The sequence below is a fragment of the Passer montanus genome, unplaced genomic scaffold, assembly GCF_014805655.1.
Source record: "Passer montanus isolate IOZ18808 unplaced genomic scaffold, ASM1480565v1 scaffold7, whole genome shotgun sequence".
Taxonomy (NCBI): Eukaryota; Metazoa; Chordata; class Aves; order Passeriformes; family Passeridae; genus Passer; species Passer montanus.
The window spans coordinates 4732944-4753707 of record NW_024372147.1 but is presented as its reverse complement, the minus strand read 5'-3'; the positions used below and the strand labels follow the sequence as shown (position 1 = coordinate 4753707).

Genomic DNA, 20764 nt, shown 5'->3' with positions numbered 1-20764 from the left:
TCCTTGTGCACATTAAGGTGGTCAGATATACCTTCTAGTACAATAAATGCAAAGCACTGGTATGCAAACATGTAAACATCAAAAGGAAATTCTGCTTGGAGTATTTTCAAACTTTTTGATATCAGCTGATGGTTTTTCTTTTAAAAGGTTTATGTGGACCATAATATGCTTGCTTTTCTTTGTACATACTTCCCCTAGAGGTGTTTCTGAAGTCCAGTAAATTTGAATGAGGAGTTTGAGATCCATTGTGTAGAAGCAGAGCGGGAATTCTTACATACTGATCGAGAGGAAGTAGCTTTTGGTCTGAGATGTGAGGTTGAGACGACAGAATTATTTGCCTCTGTCTCAGACTTGCCCCAGACTAGAGCTAAACAGTAAATGCAGGGAAACTCTGAGAGATCTGTGATCCTTCTGCCAAGGAATGCATCTCATTAGCAATTTATGCATGTATTGCTAATAAAGCTCTTACATTTTTCTGAAGTAGTTATTATATCTTGTCTGAGTTATGGTGCCTGGATGCAGTGACCCAACTTGTCCCTTGTAGCTGTTACAGTGTGTGCTGTATTCCATGGTGGATGTGTATTTGCTTTCCAATTTTCACTATCATTTTTGGCATGGCTAGGTCTCATTATGCTGTCTCTAGATAGGGCTTCCAAGAAGGGCAGTGCTGCAGTTCTTAAGCAAGACCTGTACTACCTCTAAACATACCATATAACAACAAAATAATACAAGTAAGGAATAGCAGAGGCTGCTTGCTCCTTCAAAGCAAATTTTTCAGTGAGTTTTGCTTTGGATGTTGGTGGCGATCCTGAAGACAGGCTGTAATTAGGGGTTTTTAACACCAGTATAATTGTGTCCGTGCCTGGGGGAATTTTGGCTGTCAGCACAGCTCCCCCTGTCATTGGAAGTTGTGGAGACCTCTGACATGGTATAAAAAGCCGGGGAATTTTCCACCATGTTGCAGTGCCTGTGCATAAGCCAGGACTAGGTGACAAGTGTGTATTGAGACAATGTGATGGTGAAAAAGCCTAGGTTCTTCTTGTGATCTCTGTAGTTGTTGCTACACACTGTGAGACTTACGTGGTTTTCCAAAATCAGGCAAGTAGAGGCACATAGCTCATCTCAGGATGCAAAAGGGGGAGAAGAAACAAGTGAATAAGTTAGAAAGGAGAAACAGTACTAGTCTGCATGACAGGTGGGGCAGGGTATTGAGCTCATTGCTCTGGCATGTTAAATGCAGTGCAAAATACTGTTTTCCCACAACTGAAAAAAACCCAGATCTGTCATTTTCTTGTGTGCACAGATGAAGGCTAGCATTAAATGTGTATGAAAGTTGCAACCCCGTGTCTATATTTGGTTGAGGAAAAAGTAACCCTTTTTTGTTGTTTCTGTTTTTACTTGGCTGTAAATCACTACATGATCACTTGATGGACAGGCGGATGTGTAGTGCTTGTTTTTTAGCATAATGCTGCTTGTTGCTGGTGTGCTGGCTCAGCAGGGTGTTCAGGCACATGTGGTAGGTATTGGAGCCATCCGTCCTTGGGTACCAATTCAGGCTGGCCCAGCCAGCTGCCATCCTGCCCCTGGGCTCCCTGCCCCTCACCTTGGTTTTGGATTGCAGTGGGGCCCTGGACCCAGCTGGGCTGTGTCTTTAGGTGTAGAGATCCCCACCTGTTTCTAGAGCCATGGCTGGTAACACAGAGGCCCCAGCCCAGCCCAGTTTCAGAAAGGCTGTGAGCAGACAGCTCTTCATAACCCTTCATGGGCTTTTCTGCACCTTTTTTCACTCAAGTGTGTGGTTTTTGTCTGTAACTTGAAGTAGTGCCAGGTTCACTCGACCCTGGGTGTTTCTGGGAGCTGAGGAAGTGCTTCCTCTGTTGCTGCAATGAGCTGGAAGTGATGGAAAGGCTAATTACAGACCATCTACTTTGAGTATTTTTTATACAAAGACACTGAAGATTAAATCAATGTTAAAGCAGCTAGCAATAGGAGAATTTTAATAGTCTCTACTGTACCTAATTTAGGTTCAGTGTTACTAGGCCCTTGAGTTTTCTCCTCTCTGTGAAGTCTTGATCCCAAACCTATTAGAATCAATGAAAGATTAATTGTGTGACTGATCTGGCAGAAATCTGAAAGTGGGGTTTTGGTAGTCTATCCCTTCACCTTCTCTTCCTCTGACCTAAGAATGAAATAACATTTTCCCCAAATTCTTCTGAGAGGTATTCTTTATGTGATTGCTGTAAGGGAATAGAAAATACTCTGACTTTTATGGAGTTGTCTTATTTTCCAAATCCTGGATGCAAATTGACGTAATTTCTACAATAATTTTGATAGATTTAGGCCAGCTTTTTTAGAGGCCTTAGAAGTTTTTTCTTCTCCTGGGAGCAGGATTTAAGTAAATTGATGTTGGAGTAGAACACTCATATACACAAGAGCTTTCTTTACCTCAGTGCAAAAAGCATTGCCTGTGGCAGGAAAGAGAAGATGACTATAAACTTCTCAGTAAATGCTTTTTTAAAAAAAGTAAATATTTTAAACCATCTGCTTTGGTTTTTTTATTTTTATTTTTTTCAATGAATTAATGAAAAATTCCATGGTGTGAATGACTTCTACCAGAAAATAGTGGTATAATTTTTATAATCACCCTGTTGATATGTAGTCAGAGTCGTGGGTCACCAGGCTTGTAGTTATATAATTGATGAAAGCTGTACCTATCCTTAATAAGTGATAACCTGGAACTGATAACACATTATCAGGTACTTGGTGCTTGAATATCATCATTTCCCTTTTTTCTGGTATCTGTGGCAGGGGTACACTGGATTTTTAATTTTTAAATTATTTTTCTTTAATACCAAGAACATTGTTTGCTGATGTTCAACCTGCTTTTTTAGTCTTTACATTGTCTTCTTATAAGACAGATTGGGTAGATTTGGTTTATATTGGCAGTGTAGTTTTACAAAACTCTGAACAGAACTTCTGTGATTCTGTTTAAAGCTGAAAAGTAGCAGTTTTCTAAGTGGTCTCCAGTAATTTCCTTCATTCACTTAAAAACAAACTCTAAAACCATTTTCTTCCTTCCAGGAGAGTTTGTAAAATATGACCTTCATTACTTGCATTTATCTGTTTTTCTTAGCCGGGATCAGAATTTCTTAGTGCTGTTGGCTAGGAATGGCACTCTCCAGTTTAGTGTTCCTACTAAGAAGAAAACCATCCAACCACTTCCCCCCCCACCTCCGTGGGAGAAAAAAGTCTGAGGTTATGGTTTGAGATAAGAACAAAGTACTGGAAACAGTGTTGAGATAACAAAACAGACACTAACAGCAACAATGCTAATAACAAAAATTTATAGAAAGAGGCTGATGTACAAGCAAAATTGCTCCCCAAGCCCAGGACCAAAAACCAATGAAAGACAGACCCTCCAGCTGCCATGTTTTCCTGGACCAAAAGCCATTTCTTCTGGAAGCCCAGGTCCCTTATTTTTGCCCTGAGACAATGAGGTGTGGTGGTATAGAACAGCCCAGACACACCCAAACCTCATGGCTGTTGTGTAAAAATAACTCTGCATAGGCCAAAACCAGGACATACAGTTATGGATAGATTTTTAGGTTTGTTTTTCCCTGCCCTGAGAAACTTTTATGCAAGAGGGCTTGTAAGTGAAAATGCCATTTTGTTTGTGTGTTGTACTGAGAATTGTGAAATCTGGGCCTGCCAAGCCCCTGAAGCAGCAGCGCCCTTTTTTACAGCTCCTCTCTTTTGATTCCCTCCTGCAGTGGGCTTAGGGTGCTCCATGGGGCATCCCAATGCTCTTCACCTAACTCTTGTGTTGGAGGTGGTCTTGAGGATTTGGGTCCTCGTTTTATTTTATGGAATTTCTTTCTTCTGCTGAGGATGCACAGGAGGAGTTGCTGTACAAGGTGGTCTGTACCTTGGCTCTGTTCTGCCATACACAGCCATGGGAAGACAAACTCGAAATTTTAAAGGGACCTTCTCAACCTTTCCTGTAAACTTTGTGCCAGTAAACATCTGGATGTTAGTTTTGGTGCAAAGCTGATGTTTCATTGTTACAGTTTCTGCACCTCTCCAGATTGTCAGGACCTCCCTCCTTTTTCTGTTCAACCTGTGGCTGTAAATCAACGGTGTCTCACTCTCAGTGCCGATCACACAATCTACTCGCAGTTCTCCATGACCCCTCCTTGCACCTATTTGTTCTGTGTCATGCTGATTCTGTGAGGCTGCCTGTGAAGATTAATTTGTCACTGGTGGAGGTCTGAACAGCCATGGATCTGGTTGCAAGATGAGAACCTTATTTTGTTTGTACTTGATGTTTTTAAATAAATACCAGTCAGCTTTCAGCAATATTGAATTTAGTGCAGGGATATAGTATCACTCAAACTGATACAACCACTGGAGCTTGTAAACTATGTTGTTAATTAGACCATGTGTTTTTGATGGACTTTTTAAAGCTATTAAAATTTACATCTTGGAGATTGAAATAATTAGTTCTCTTTCACATGTTTGACAGATTTGTGAATGTCATTTTAATTTTTTTTTTCATGGTTGGGCTGCTTTGAAATGTATCTAGGAGGAGAAGCTGTATAATCTTCAGTGATGTAGTTGCCATGTGCTTCTTGAAAAGATACCTTTATTTTCACAAAACTGGGTGGGGTTTATTCATAAAGTTTCCATGGCTGTAAGGAAAGAGGCTTACATTTGAAGATGGCATTTAAATCCAAAAGCACACTGTGCTGATGAACAAAAGGAGGACTATTTCCCACTTAGCCATGTTGTGAAAGAGCTCTTCAGGAAGCAAAGGTGTAATTCCCAGCATGTAATGGCTTAAAGATAAAAATCCTCCCCTTGCCTATATATTTTTGCTTATCAACACACAATGTGACTGTCTGTTAGAGAACAGTTACTTCAGATCTTGCATGTCTTAGAAAAGCAAATAAAGACAGTAAAAGTAAGAATCTGTGCTTAGTAATTTAGAAAACAAATAATTTTATTCTGTTTCTGATCTTCATTTATAGCACCAGCAACAAGTGGTGCAGGCTGTGGAGCGTGCCAAACAAGTGACCATGGCAGAACTGAACGCAATCATTGGGGTATGTGGTCTTTCCGTTTTAGCTCTGATAGTGTTTGTAAATAGCTTTTCTTTTACTTTCTCTCTTGCATGAACTCATATCCGTCAGGTGGGCAAAAGTTGCGGGCAGTGGTGAAGTTCAGTAGCTTGACCTTTATAAAAGCTGGCTACTACCCTGAAGACTTTTGCTTGCACTGTGCCAAGAAGACTAATGGGGTAATTAATGTCTGTGTTGTAGCTAGTCCCCAAAGCAGACTCAGTATTTGTTTTTTCCTGTTATTTTTTTGTTGTTCTATTTAAGTAACATTGTTTCCTTTGCATACCACCTGCCAGTCTGCTTCTGCAGCCATGGTAACAAGTACCCTTGATGATATACTTTTTTCCCCATCCTTGCTGTCCACATCTTTTTCTGCATGTTGGTTCAAGACTCTGACTATTAACCACACTTCTTATTTTTACATTAAAAAATAGCTGTTACTTTAAAAAAAAACAAGCATCCATGCATCAAACCAACCAACCAAAACACACCCACCAAGACCAAAATATCCAAACAATCAACCAAGATGGGCAGCAGAAAAACTCATCCCCACTGTGCTTATAGGTGTCCTGCTCTTAGTCATCTATAAATACAGGTGCATGGAGCCCCTCTTGTAAAGCCATTGCTGACAGGTATTAGCCCAGTATCGAGATTTTATAGGTGTGGGCAGCTGCAGTGTTTATATTTTATAACTGGAGAAGAGACATAACAACGAAAACTCTGGCTGTTCACACTACATAAAATAAAGGTGAGAAGTCATAGCTTAACACATTATTCTCTTGTATAATTATGCAGCTGAAGCAAGCAGTTGTTTTAGTTATTCTAATGAAGACACTACAACTGTACTTTGTATCTTCTGCATCCTCCCAAATGCTTTTTCTTTTGTGTATAGATTAAACATAAAAGTATTTTTCCTTTTTTATTCAGTGTATCAAACACACTTTGAAATGCTAATTATTCCATTTACTTTCATTAAAATTCAAATTGCTGAATGAAGATGTGGATAAGGGTCGCCGAATAATCAATCTGAAGTGAAGATATAGCTTCAATTATGCCTCTGTCTTTTAACAAGGAAATCAGGACTTTCTGATCATTGCTGACAGTAGTTTAGAGCAGCGGTCTGATTGTAGCTTGTTTTTAATAGGCTATTTCTAACTCTATTTTGTATACCTCTGACCACAAGAAAAGCACTGGTAGTCAATTAGAAATTATAAATGGAAAAGAGTAACCCTTATTTCCTCTGAAGTACCCGTTAGAAAGAAGGGGGTGAATCAGAGCGCATCGTGTAGAATTATGAATAACATTTGTTGTATGTCTATTATGCTCCAGTGGGGAGAGTGGGAAATGAATAATTTTCCAATTAGTTTTCATTACCTAACCAAAAATATTGCCTTTTATTAACATTCTTTGCATAAAGTAAGTAGTTAAAGGTTGGATTCTTTGTTTCTTTTATACGAGTGTGCTGCATGTGCATTTGTAGTGTGTGTGTATATGTATGTACCATGTGTGGTTTTCTATGTTCACACTCATACTTCACAGTTTACCTGTGCATGTTTTGCCATTCACCTTTGTTTGCATTAGAGAGACTGCAAAAAGAAATTTGATTCCTAGTAAAGGAACCAAGTGTAAAGCGTGTGATGTTACAAATACTGGCCATCACACTAGTTATTTAGATTTGTCCAGCTTTCATGAGCCACTAAACCACACAGAATAAAAATAAATAGATGAGACACTTGTCTGGGAGCCTGGCAGTAATTCTGTTGGTCTTCCCCCCAGCAGACAGAAGTAAATTTTCTTTTCCTGTCTGAATTTGTCTTTTTATGTCAACTGAAATTCTATTGTCTGAAGCATCTCTAAACTCTCAGACTTTGGGTTTGCACATTAAAGTCGGTCAGCCCTTGACTCCCTCACTTGTCTGATTTTTACCTGCCTTTTTTTGCTCAGCTGTTTTATGTTGACTTAGGAAATACTGTGTGTTCCTCTTTAATTTTAGAAAAACAGGAGCAATACAGACTGCAATTGAGTACTCTTTAGGTTTATAGATAAGTAATCTCATGCAGTCTTTTAGTGATTAATTTTTTAAAAATGGAATAAACATGAGTGCAAGTTATCTAATAAGCTTAAGATCATGTTGCAAGAATCCCACAACAGTGTTATGTCTGCACTTTTAGAGAGTCTGAAAATGTAGCATGCAGCTAGAAAAGGCTTACTTTACAAAGTGAATAAAATTCATACTTTGTAAAGTGAACACCAATAAAATAAAACAAAGAACATAGTTGTGGTTTTTTATGTGTCTGATTATGTTCTCTTCTGTTATTTTTCTTTTTAGGAAGTCTGGCAGGGTTTGTGTTCTTTTAACCCTATGGTATTTTAAAAAATTCCAGTGTTTGTTTAACCCATTGAACTGTGTATCAGACAAAAAGGGAAACAGTATTTGGAGGTTTTGAAATGAGATTGTAGCTTAGGTCTCTCTTTGTTTTGCGGGCATCCTGTTTGGTTCACCTGACTCACACTAGACTCTCTTGGTTCAAACAGAGCAACTCTGGCCTTGAGTTAAAAATGCATGCTACCAGAATGGAGTGTGGCACAAGGAAGGAATTGAAGGTGCACAGATCATATCTCTCTTTGTGTTTCACATGTATATATTTCTGTATGAATGTGCTCTGATTTAATGGAATCTGATGAAGCACCTTTTAACTTTGCAATATTATTCTATCTTCATTGGTAAATGAACCAAATCACTGATCCATGCAGTTTAAATGCAAAATACTGAAGTGAGCCCAGAACCCAGAGAGACTGCCTGTTCTCCTGACAATAAACTAGTTATGTTTAATGGAATGAAACAGAGTTATAATGACTTCTTTCACAGGTCATGTTCAGTTTAAAACTACTGATGGGCTCAAACAAGTTAAATATCATCTTCTGGAGAGATGCAGTGAGAAAAACTAAACCAAAACTGGGTATATCAAAAGCATGCTGCAAGGAGGACTGTAAATCTGCAGGCATCCAGGGTCTACCTCTGGTGTTTGCCATGGGCAGTGTGTTGCAGCATTCTTGCTCAGGGCAGTCTGTAGTGCACATCCAGAGCTACTTTCCAGGCAGGGTGTTCCAGGATGAGCAGTGTGATATATCCAGTTGATCTTGTCATGTGTTGTGCTGCCATTTTTTTACATTAGAATCTGCAAGATTGCACTGTTGGAACAGTGCTCAAATTGTAGGCTTAAATCAATAATATGATCTAATTATGAATGATGTTTTCATTTCCTGTATTAATAAATTGAGGCATCTAACTTTCTTAAAATGTTGGGGTTTGTTTTCTCTAATCCATTATATTATACAATTGAACATGCTGTGTGAGTATGGTTACATTTTAATAAGGGAACCAGGGAATTGACTCGTAACTTTTTAGGAATTTTACCTGTTTAAAATAGTAGTTTTTCAACTGCATTTGGGTAGTAAGGCAGAAATGAAGGCTTGTGTGCCTGCTTATCACATGGAGAGAGATAAATGTACCAAAAACTTAAGAACAGGTATGTGATGGTGTTCAAAGAAAATGCAGTTTAGCACAAGAAATGCTGAACCTCAATTTTTAGCAGTGACATTTTAATGATAGGAAGTCTGCAGAATTATTTGCCATCAATTGTGAAGGCAATAACAAGCCTTGGTGGTTTTTCACACCCTCTGTGTTAAGTGCTTTCAGAATGACAGCGTAAACTGTGTTGGAGAACTCCAAGGAAGTAAAACTGATTAAAATGTTCATGCTTGAATGGTGCTGATGGAATAGTTCATTTGGACTTTCTCTACCTCCTGCAGCTCAAGCTGAAATATTAAAATTCAGTGAATTTAAATCTCTCTCCCCTCAGCTCAGGAAAAAAACATTACATTTTAATAGGTTTTAAACTCATAATTCATTGGTTTGGAGCAGCACTATTAAATCTATTTAAATATTACGTGTATTACTAAGGAAGTGATTGAAATAATTCTTTTTCTTTACCATTCTATGCATCTGAGTGGAAAAAGAATGGCTTTGGTTTAATTTTTAAGCATTTTGTTTTATCATGCCACTTTTATTATCTTCTTAAAAAATAAGCAAATGGCAGTTACTGAAAGAAAGGACTCCTTCTGTCTTATCACATATAATTGCTCTGTTAAAATGTTTCTTCTTAAATGCACTGTTTTTCACTATTTCTACCCTGTATTTGAGGCCAAGGTGTTTGTTTGACCCATCTCAAAAGGTCCATAATTTTTGTTTGCTTTCAAGAGAGTGATTGTTTTACAGCTCTGGAGAACAACAGCTGTTTAGAAAATAGGCACAGAAGCCTCTGTGTGCAGAGAATGCAGTGTGGTGCAGATAAGTACACAAAACTTGAAATGGAGAGTTGGCCTCCGTGCCTGCCATGATTGCCGTGCTGCCTTGTCGAGGGCTGCAGATGCCAAATGCTGCTTAACATGCAGAAGCATCTCCTGCTCCTCTCAGATGGTGCCTTGTTTCTGGCTCCTGTGACTGTGGGTGCTGTGAGGAGGAGTGAGGATTTTCTGCTTGAACCAGTACACTCAGTTTGTATGGAAAAGTTGTTCCTGCCCAGGTGTGTGCATTCAGAAATGGTGGTGTCAGGGAGGATGAGTGAGGGCAGTTAGAACAAAAGTGTTGTAGCATGGGAACAGCAGTCACTTCTTTCTCCAGCCCTTCTGTATTCTTCATTCAAGATGTGATAAGCAGTGGCTGAAGTTTAAATTCAGTAAAACAAGTTGGTGGTCTGCTGTATATTGTACACAGGTTGTTAAAGTGGGACGGCAGAGGTTGACTTATCAGCTATAAGCTTGGAATTATGTTTATTTGTGTATCCTAAAGAAATGTTGAAATTCATTGCTCTTCATTTAATTACTCATTTGCTGATATTTTTATTGAGTGGTGATGTGGTCCTGCAAATATTTTGATCCTCTCTAGTGGCTGAAGTTGATTTATAGAAGGCTTTTGGGTGAGCACTTTTGGTTTTGAATTACTCACCTGAAGTCTGGCTAAGTTAAAGATACCCTGTTTTTTGGTTGCAAAGAGGTGTTTTTGAGGAATTTATCATCTTGTTCCTTTATTCCCATGTGCCAGCCTCGAGAGAGCCTTGAAGGTGAGGTCTAATTTAAATAAATCTCCTCCATATGCAGTGTCTTCATTTAAAGAAACTGAAAATTATCTTTTTAGAAATTTTTGAGGGAATTAATTGGAATGTAAATATTTTCCAGGTTCCGTATTGCCGAGGATGGATTTTAAATACTGTTGCTACACTTCAAGTGGGCTGCCGCTGTCGTCTGCTTTTTGTCCTATTCTCAGTAGCTGTAGTAGCTAGTTGAGTTTAAATTGGTCTATCACTATATGAGCAGTCAGTGGTGTTGCAGTGTGAAGTGCTGACCACTTACAGCGTCTCACTGCCAATATGCTGGTGCCAGAGGCCTTTGCTCGTTCTGCTTAACTAAACGTGTATGACACCAGTGTTGTGCCACGCACATCTCATCAGGCAGAAGAGCTGACGTTGGCCTCCACGTTTCTCAAGGTTTTACAGATGCTTGTGTCAAAGCTGGGTGACCACTGTATCTTGTTTTTTAAATCAGGGTTAATCAGTGCAGATATGAAGAGACTTGCAGAGAATTTTTGTGATATTCTGTAACATGAACATATGCAATATTTTATTTATGACTTACACTTGTGTGGTTTCACTTCACACGCTGTAGAAAGCAGACAAAACTGTTGCCAGCAGGGTCTATATACTCCAGTGAGGGGAAACGTTGCCAACCATATACAGATGTATTGTGTTCCATGTTGGTCTATTATATGGTGTGTATTGCCTTCAGTGTTAACTTTATACCAGTTCTTTAGGAAAAAAAAAAAAAAAAGTCTTATCTGTTAGGTTTTAAAGTCAGGGGTTTTCCAAAACCACTTGACTGCAAAATCAGCAATGTTTATGTACTCAGTGGCAATGCTGTCTATTTAAATGGGTATCCTTACTGTACAGCATGGCCTAAAGAAAGGTGCTGTTATATCATGGTTTCATACTACAGGAGTTCTGATACCACCCCTAAACAAAGTCATGTATTTGCCACCTAGGCTTCTTCCCAACCACACTTCGTAGGCTGCTGCCTACAGCAATGAATGAGGACCAGGAGTGTATTGTAGAGTGGGTCAGGTAAATGTTTGCATTGCTTCACATGGGTGAATAGTACTTTTCATGTCTTCAGTCTTAAATGTGGGACCAGAGCAAGGGCTCTATTGCTTAACTGGGATGGACAGTAAAGTACTACACAAGTAGAGTATTTCATCATGTTAAGTTCATCGATGAAGAGGGAATTTAGGAGGTCTTATAGTGTCTGATATTTCAGAATGTTTGATTTTTATTAGCAAAACAGTTACGTGCTTATTGCTTGGTGAATTCTTCACAGTCATGTCCTTGGGTATATGAATGCATCGCAAATATTGATGAGCTAACTCAAAGAATGTCTGTGGAACAGAGGTCTACTGCTTTCCCTGTTATGCTTTTTAAAGAGGCTAAGGCAAAAAGAGCAAGTGGTCCTTCCACAGTCTTGGGGCTGCAACTTAAATCCAGGTGATTTGATCCTTGTCAAGACCTTCCTTTATCAAAGCCGCTGTATCTAGGAAACTGCACTAAAGCAAAAGAATACACTTCAAGTTTCAGTTACCTGGCTAATGGGCACTACATTAAAGAGGCAGAACACTACATCTCACAGTAGTAAGAAATCTGCTTGGAGAGAGGTAATGGTATCCACATGTCCTAACACTTGTGGGAAGAGGCTGCTCACCTCTGAGAAGAGCAGGCAGTACAGTCCTCTGCACAGAACCACAGCTGTACCAGAAATGGCCATCTTTAAAGGCACAGAATGTGTTGGAAAGAATGGATCAGTTTGCACAGCCCAGGTTTTCATCTCAAGGAAAGACAACTTGCTGAAATCCAACACAGTGTGTACTTGTGTGCTGTAAGCATGAAGAAGCATGGTGTTTGCACCTAGACTTAAGGAATCTCTGCTTCTCAGTAACTGCTGTGTAGAAATTTGACTTGGTAAGGATTGACTTGATAAGATGCATTAGAGAAATATATCTGTGAGGTGCGTAACATGCCTCTATTTTATATTGGTATTACATAGCTCTAAAACCATACCTTGTGAAGAATCTTAGAAGTGAATTATAGTTGCCACATTTAAAAGATCTGGTAATAGAACTGCATATAGATTTCGCCACTTGAATCTCTCTGTGACCAGTGCCATTGCTTAACTTCTAGCTTTTATTGTTTGATTTGTGATACATCTCAGATGGTAACTTTTTCGCTTTTTAGCCCACGTTTTCAGAAACTATTTATTGTGGTGACCCTAGAAGATTATTTAGAAGTTGGCTGGGAAAAGCACAAATTTTACTCTCATTTCTAAAGGAAAGGACTAAAATTTACAAAGTCCCAACAGAGATGCTCTCTTTTTACTTTTAGTCTAGAGGAGAAAAAAAATCTCTTCCCAGTGTCTATGGATAGGACATTAGTGGAGCATTTGGAAAATAAGGTACGTGAACTTTAGTGTGCACCTACTTCTCCAGAGATTAATTTTACCATCTGTTTATACATAGCAGAAAATGCAGATTTGCTGCCGTTGTTATTTTTTACACTGGTCTGCGTGAAAAGGTTTTGAAGCAGAGGTTTGGTATGTCAAGGCACATATGACACCACTGGCAAGGCCTTTAGCTTATGATTTGTGCTTTCTGCCTTTTCTGGCAGATGTGGATTTTCTTTACCTTAAATAGAAATTGATGGGGGAGAAGGAAGAAGAGATTTTAAGTTGTGTGATTTATGTGGTAATTTCTGCCCTTTATTAAATGACAATAGAAAGTGATTTTGAAGAGTTTAATTCTTCCTCCCTCCACCTCCAGTGTGAAATTGATGTAAAGTCCTGCAATGAGAAGAAGGAACTACTGAACTCTAATACTGTGGGAAGGTGAACTTAGCCTTTTCGCAGAGGACTAGGTTTTTCCCTTTATAAGACTATGTCCAATTTTTGGCCATGAATCTTTTATTTGTTAGTAGCTTATATTAATTTTTTGTCCACTATCTATGCTGTTTCTCTGGGTGAAAAATAGTCATTAGAGTGGAAGGGAGGACAAATGGTGAAACATGTATCCTGACAGATGTTCCCATATATATGATTAAGAACGGAAATGTGCTCTGCATATATTGCCTTTCATCTCACAATATGATTTGGGAGATGACTTTTTGTTCCTAGATCACTTAAAAGATCTTTGAAGCAATTTGTAGAGATATGATTCTGATGGTTTCTTTGTTATTTATGTAGGAGCTCTAAATGCTCCTCTTCTGATTAATGACAGCTATTGATTTTTTCCTTCCCTTTAGTTTTGTCAGTAGAGCTTACTTTCCTTCTGTGGAATCAGCATCCTCAAAGACATAAATTGCTGAATCTTAGAGAGCAAGTAGCATGGCATTTGATTCTTACAAAAAAAAAAGGGAAAAAGAAAAGCATTATTGTTATCCTTATTATTATTATTACTAGTCTGCTCCTTATTCTCTCTCCTTTTTCATCATTTTTCATTCTTAATCCTAGATTTTTAAGGTCTGTGTTCTTTCCCCTTTGTGAACAGACACATCCAAATTTTCTAGTAGATCAGGTGCATCTGAGCACTTAAGAGTTCCACTAATTGCTGATACATTTCATAGAATCACAGAATTTTTTTAAGTTGGAAAAGACTTCTAAGATCATTGAATCCAATCATCAGACCAGCACCATTGTGTTCACAATTAAACCATGTTCCCAGGTGCCACATCCAGAAGATTTTCTGAGTGCTTCCCCAGGTATGGTGGTTCTACCTCCTCCCTGGGCAGCCTGTTCCAATGCACGACCCTGTTTTCAGTGACGGAAACAAGGGTTTTTTCTTTTCCTAATATCCAATTTAAACGGCACAACTTGAGGCCGTTTCCTCTCATCCAATAAGTAGTTGCCTGGTAGAAGAAAATTACTCCTGCTGCAGTAGAACCTCCTCTCAGGCTATTGTAGACAATGATAATGTCTCCTGAGCCTCCTTTTCTCCTGTCCAGACAGCCCCAGCTGCCTTAGCCACTTATCACAGGACTTGTGTTCTGGACCCTTTCACTTGCCGTGTTGCTCTTCTGTGGAGACACTCCAGCACCTCAATGTCTTTCCTGAATTGAGGGGCCCCGAACTGGACACAGAACTCCAGGTGTGGCCTCACCAGTGGGAGTACAGGGCAATGATCCCTTCCTGGTCCTGCTGGCCACACTATTGCTGATAAAGGCCAGGATGCTGTTGACCTTCCTGGACACCTGGGCACATGCTGGCTCATGTGCAGCTGCTGTCAGCCAGCACTCCCAGGTTTTTTTCCACCAGTCAGGTCTCCAGCCACTCTGCCTTCAGCCAGAGTGGGCCAAGATGGCCTCTGACCACTACATCTATCACTAATCCTTTTCTGTTCACAAACAGCAGGTCCAGTGGGACCCCAGCCCTTGTTGTCTCCCTCATCCTTACTGTGTCAGGAAATTGTCCTCTAGGAACCTCCTGGACTGTTTCCTCTCTGTTGTGTTGTATTTCCAGCAGGCATCTTGTAATGTAATAATCCCTTATGAGGGGAAGGGCCTATGATTGTGAGAATTCTGCTTATAGAGTATTTCATCTCCCTCTTTGTCTTGGTGGTCTATAGTAGGATTCCCATCAGGATCTTCTTTTTACTCTGGGCACTGTAATAGTTTTGAAAGTGCTCACTCTCCCTTTGAAGAGTAAGGGTAGTAATTTGTTCTACTCTGCATCAGTACCGCTGTTTCTTTATGCAAATCTATTATATGGTATATATCCATATAGCTCCAGAACCATTCCACTGGAGGAACTGCTATATGACTCTCTTTGTGGGCTGTTTTGGTGTCTTGGTATCATGACATGAGAAAAACTATCTGCCAGCAGAGAGAGAACAATACAAAGGAAGTACAAACAGTGCAGATCATGTCAAGGGTGTGAACCAGGAACAACCGATAAAAGTTCATATCATCTTAAGTACACTCGTAACTCTGTGTGCCAAAGAATTGCCTTTGCTGGTTTTCAAACCACTGACATTGATACTGTGTACTCTTGAACCATTGTTTTTATGTCTTTGTTTCCTCTTCATCTTGGGTTTTGTTTTGTCTGTATGCTATCTTACTAATGATTCACTCTGAGCAACCAACCACATCACTTAACTCATTTCAAACAAACAGTGAAACCATTTGATTCAGATTTTTTGAGGTCCTCTCCCAGCAGTGTTGCAATACGAGTAATGAACATGTGTAAAAATATAAGAGAGAAAATAACTTTTTGAGACATTTTGTTTGTTTGTTAACATTAGAAATGTCTTCAGGTTAGAGTACTATATTCAGGTTGTTTGAGTAATGGCCGTGACTTCCCAGGGTCTGTAAGAGGGAAAGTGGTAGATTACTGCAACACGAGCTGCTTGGAAAGTATCCAGTAAAAACTTGAACCTCTTCCAGGAAAATAGGCTTTGAATGTGCTGACTATAACAAGAGAGCATTCAAAGCTAATTTGTTAGTGGGTTTGTTATCACATTTTACTTAAAAGTTGATCTCTTAAGATGTGTTGGGAAAAGAATTAAGGTAAGCATCAACATTTAGAATGGTGGTTCTAAAAATTACTGTTACTCAGATAAAAACCTTCAGCAAATCTTTTTTACCTAGTTGTGTACATGTGACTTTGGAGTTATTTTATTCCTTACTTTACACAGCCTAGAAGAATATACAGAAAAGAAAATACCATTAGTAGCAGCCAGATGTTATCTTTATTTGACGTGCGATAATGTGTTTTGAAAGCTTTACTTCAGTTTTTACTACTCAGCTGATTTAAATTACCATCTTCCTAAACTTATTACTAAAAAGAATGCAGTCTTCTTTTTTGGCTTCTTTCTGATTGCTGTGTTTACCCTGTGCTCTTATATTTTGTTTGTGTGTTGAATGCTCCTTAAAAACATTGCAATCTATTTTGTAATTCCATAGGGTATATTTCTTCCTAGTAACTGTTGATGTTTTTATCTTCAAATAATTCTGGAAAATTTACAGCATCATAAAGTCTGCCTTTCCAAGTTTTCACCTATTATGCATTAATGCTGAAGATGTATGCTTGACTTTATGCATCCTGTAGTCAACTGTGATGGGAATGTCTGAAGTTAACCACATGCTACACATGCTAGGAGTTTATAAATAACATGACCAAAGATAAAAAATTACAGAGAAGATGGAGAAGGGGAAAAGAAGGCATTACAGCAACTTCAAAAAAATTGTGTAGTTGCTCAGTTGGCTCATTTTCAGGCTTTCCTTGCAAGTTTTTAAATTGGGTCAGGTTTTATGATCTAAATTCATGCTACAGGCAGAAACAAGTGTGAACTTTTCTCATAGTGGAATATTTCTTTGTATGGAGAGTAACTATCTCCATACTTATGTCTCCATAATTTTGGCATTTTGATGACTAGAGATCACCCTTTTTTTACCACTTGGTAGCATTAATCTCATGCCCAGTGGGCTAAGGAATTGCCCATTATTCTATAACTTTCCATTCAAAGAAAGCTGCATGTAGGTCACCTGATGCTCACCAGTGATGTCCATAAGCAAGGGAAAAACAAAAGTCAGGTTGTTGTTGTGGGTATTTGAATACAGTAATAGGAAATGACAGAAATGTCACTTCATCTTTACCTTCTTGACTAAGCCTATTAGCAAACAGCATTATTAATTATAAGTGATTATATACCTTTTATTTCATTTTCCACTTACATATTTTGAGAGCAAAAGCCTACCAAGTGTTTCACTTGAATTTGGTTCCTTTCTGGTTTTGGACCAGTGCCTCATTTTTGGTGTTCAGCATTGCTCCTTTTATTGGAGGAGGTCATCGTCTTTCCCGTGCCAATACAGTCCTAGTCCACGATCCTCTGTCTGTTGAAGTTTTACTCCCACCCCATCTAACAGTATACAGCAGTATTATCCTTGTGTGGCATAGGATGTGGTGCTATGCTGAAATTTTGGGTGTTAGCTTAGACTTATTTTGCAGTCTCGTTTTCATACCAAAGTATTTTCTTTCTGCTGTTACAAAGTGACTTAATGACACTAAAATTCTACTGCATCAGTGAGTGACACTTTGTCACTTCTGAGGCCATGTTCTTACCAGATTTCAGGTTCCCATTACTTCTAATGTAAGAACTTGGTCTCTTCAGAAAAGTTCTCTATGGCAGAAAGGCTCTGGGTTAGGGTTTTTAATTCCCCGCTCTCTGCAGTTATTTTCAGAGCTCTCTGCAATTCAACTTGCAGTGAAAACACTTTAATTCTTGGGCAAGAGGGACTGGCGCAGTCCAGCTGTTCTGGGTGATCTCAAGCTGCTAGGCTGCTACTCTTAAACACCATATTATGTCTGAGTCATTAATGATATTCAGTACATCCAAGCTTCAGTCTGTGCTGTTGTCTTGCTGAGCTATGTAGAGAGATTCCTATCAAAGAGAAGTAAAAATGGGTATTACGTTCACAGCGCAGTTTTCTTCCAGCTCTTTGGAAACCATCCTATGTCCATAGAGGAGGTCATATTGTGCAGATTGGGAAGGTCAGTTGGCAGATCTGTATGGACTGTACAGTAGAGTGTAATGAGTGTTCCTCTTCAGTTGACAATATAAGAGTTAACAAGGAGAAAGCTCACTGTTGATATTCTCAGGCTCTTCTCAAAGTCTTTACTTTAAGCCACGGGCAGATTCAGACAGAGGTCTTCATACTGTGGTTTGTAGCACATTATCAAATAGGAATAGGAAATTCCTTGCTCAAAACCAGGTAGCAGAACACAGATTATTCCGTTCATCCCTTTTCTTTTGCTCATTCTTCTCCTCCCTCCCCAAGTCAGGCATTCCAGGTTGGTGTAAGGCAGCCTCATTCAAACCCTGAAGCTAAACAATACATATTTTCTCTTGCTTTGTTTCATTGTAGTTAATTTAATATTCTGAAGAATGAAGCATACTGCCATAAAAGCATCAAGCAAGCAAAAAGGGTTTGATGCGTTCTGCAAGAAGGAACAACTGCTGGAATGACATGGGTTTGCAAGCAGGAAAAAGATTCACCCTTTCCTTCTTCTTCCAGTTGGAAGAATGTTCTTTTTGGGGTTTTGTTGTTTGGTTTTGATTCTGGTGTCTGCCTCCCACCCTCTTCTGTATTTTTATTCCCCCATAGCTTTCTTGTAGGTCATTGCCCTATTTTCTCTAGTACTGGTCTGGATTAGGTGATGTGTGCATGCCACTGCCAGTCTGATTCCGCTGCATGAGGTTTATTTCCAAGCAGTAGAGAAAGATCTGTACTTTCAGGGTGGGGTGTCAAGGGAGTTCTGTGTAAAGTGTGCTGCAAGGATTATCTAGTGTGCTGTGACTTGCATCCTTTTACTTTCAGCTCACTCTTATATAAGTAAGTCTTAGAAGTTTTAAGTGGAATGGTTTTATACAAAGCAAGTTAAGTTTTTGATTCTTCTAAAGTCCAGTGTACAGACATGCGAGTGGGAGAGAACAATCCTAGAAGACTTAGGATTTGACTTGTCCTGAGCAATAACTGCTTGAAAATGAAAATTCCAGGGTAAACTGGCTTTTCTATGAACAGGAATTAGTTGGATGGTTAGTGTGTAAGTCTTAAACCTGAAGAGATCTCTCTTGGGATATATTAAACTAAACTTTTTCACCTGTTTGGTTTTTGTTGTTGATTTGTCAGGGTTTTTTTCCGCTGCCTTTCCAACAAATAGCAACAGTCTGTCTACCCTACATTGGTTAGTATAGCACAGAGCTTGATGCAGCCCTGGTTGAGGTCAAGCACTCCAATTCGAACCTCTCAAGGGCTTTCTCTATGTGTTGCCAGTGTACTGGTAAAAATGACTTTAAACTCTTGTCAGTGCAGTTACTGGTGCATGCATCACAGTCCCACTCAAATAAACCTGTCACAACACAGAGTCAGCAGCTAGAGAAGAGTACAAGGGCAGGCCTCTAGCTTTTCATTCGAGCATCACTAAACGTGCACAGAGTGCCCAATTATTTCAGCATTATTGAGCAAGCCTACAGGAGGACCCAAGCCTTGCTACATTAGATTTTCTTTAGTAATTTGCTCAAGTACCGCTGAGGACACTTAAAGGGCTTAAAACGGTGGCTGCAACCAGTTTCCTTTTCTGGATTGTTAATTCAGGTTTTCTCTTTCAAATTAACTTTCACTGCATGCTGTGCAGTAGCGCTGGGAGAACTGTTTAACACTAATTTTCTCAATTTTCAGCTTTTTTTTCATTATATAACTGCTTGTGCAGTTACGTATGTTTTGATTAGATGTGTACATGGTGCGTTTCTACTAGAAAGAGAAAAGCATAATACTTCTGTCAAAAAATAAAAAAATCACCAAATTTTTGTTGTTGTTGTTTTCCAGTTCAGTCTGAGTTTTACCAAATATGTTGTGTCCAAACATCTGGACATTTTTAAGGCACCAGAATGTTTGTGAGCATTGATATCTTGGATCGATCAGATGCATTGATTGATCTGATCAGTCACGGTTGATGCAGGTGATCAATTAGATAATCCCCAGCTCCCTGAACAAATTCAATATCTGGCTTTTGTTTTTCACAGCAGCAACAACTCCAAGCCCAGCACTTGTCACATGGACATGGTCTTCCTGTGCCACTCACTCCGCACCCCTCGGGCCTGCAGCCTCCAGCCATCCCACCCATTGGCAGCAGTGCTGGTCTCCTGGCACTCTCCAGTGCACTGGGGGGGCAGTCCCACCTCCCAATTAAAGACGAGAAGAAGCACCATGATAATGATCACCAAAGAGGTAGGCACTGCCAGAGGAGTGTTTGGCTTTGGTTTCCTTCTTCTTTCTTTAAATTCCCCTGTTTAAAGCAAGCAAAGGTGGGGAGGGAGGAGCAATTTTCAGAAGAGTTCCTAGCTAATTACTTCAGTGTTTATTATCTAGTAGTAACCAGAAATTGTGTTCAAATGCTAGAAATCCAGTTTTATAAATCTGGCTGTACCACATTAATAATTAACTGTACAGAAAAGTTAACATCTGTGCAATATATTATTTAACAGACATCAGGATTCTTTCTTTGGAGTATGATAAATGTATAATTTTATGTAAACTAACTAGTATTTTTCTCTTTCTTTCTTCCCCCACATGCCCATCCCCTGCCACTATAACTCCCCCTCCTTACACATGGGCGCTGCTCTGCATGCAGACAGAGACTCCATCAAGGTAGGATTCCATTTCGTGGGTGTAAAGGGTAGCTCGACAGAGCTGTGTGAACACTGCATTTTTCTGAAGCGTGGCACAGAGTGTGGAAAAAGTCACAAACTGGAACTGGATTGTGATGCTTGTGTTGGTTGGCAGCACCCTGCATAGCCTGTGTGTCACATCTAGGCAATGGCTGGTAGTGGGGCAGCTAGGATTGCAGGCAACATGATGACCAGTGAATTTACTGGAAAAGCATTAAGGCTGTTCTTGGGTGGAAAGCAAGGTCTGTTCAGGGTCTGTGTCCAAGCTTTTCAGACAGACAGAATAAGCCAGTAGTCTAAATTCATTTGGATGCTCTATATTGTAATTCTG

At 39.4% G+C, this 20764-nt stretch overlaps 1 protein-coding gene across 7 annotated transcripts in view; it reads left to right on the top strand.

The window, feature by feature from the left end:
* The window catches only part of LOC120512022 (transducin-like enhancer protein 4), a 97466-nt gene that overhangs the window by 33865 nt on the left and 42837 nt on the right, over positions 1-20764 (top strand). For 3 of the 7 annotated variants that reach the window (XM_039729865.1, XM_039729864.1, XM_039729862.1), the window contains 3 exons: positions 5028-5102; positions 19789-19993; positions 20397-20413. In XM_039729865.1, coding sequence (XP_039585799.1) covers positions 5028-5102; positions 19789-19993; positions 20397-20413 — 297 coding nt within the window. The remainder of the gene's footprint in view (positions 1-5027; positions 5103-19788; positions 19994-20396; positions 20414-20764) is intronic. The other 4 variants (XM_039729866.1, XM_039729863.1, XM_039729868.1 and 1 more) reach the window with 3 other exon arrangements.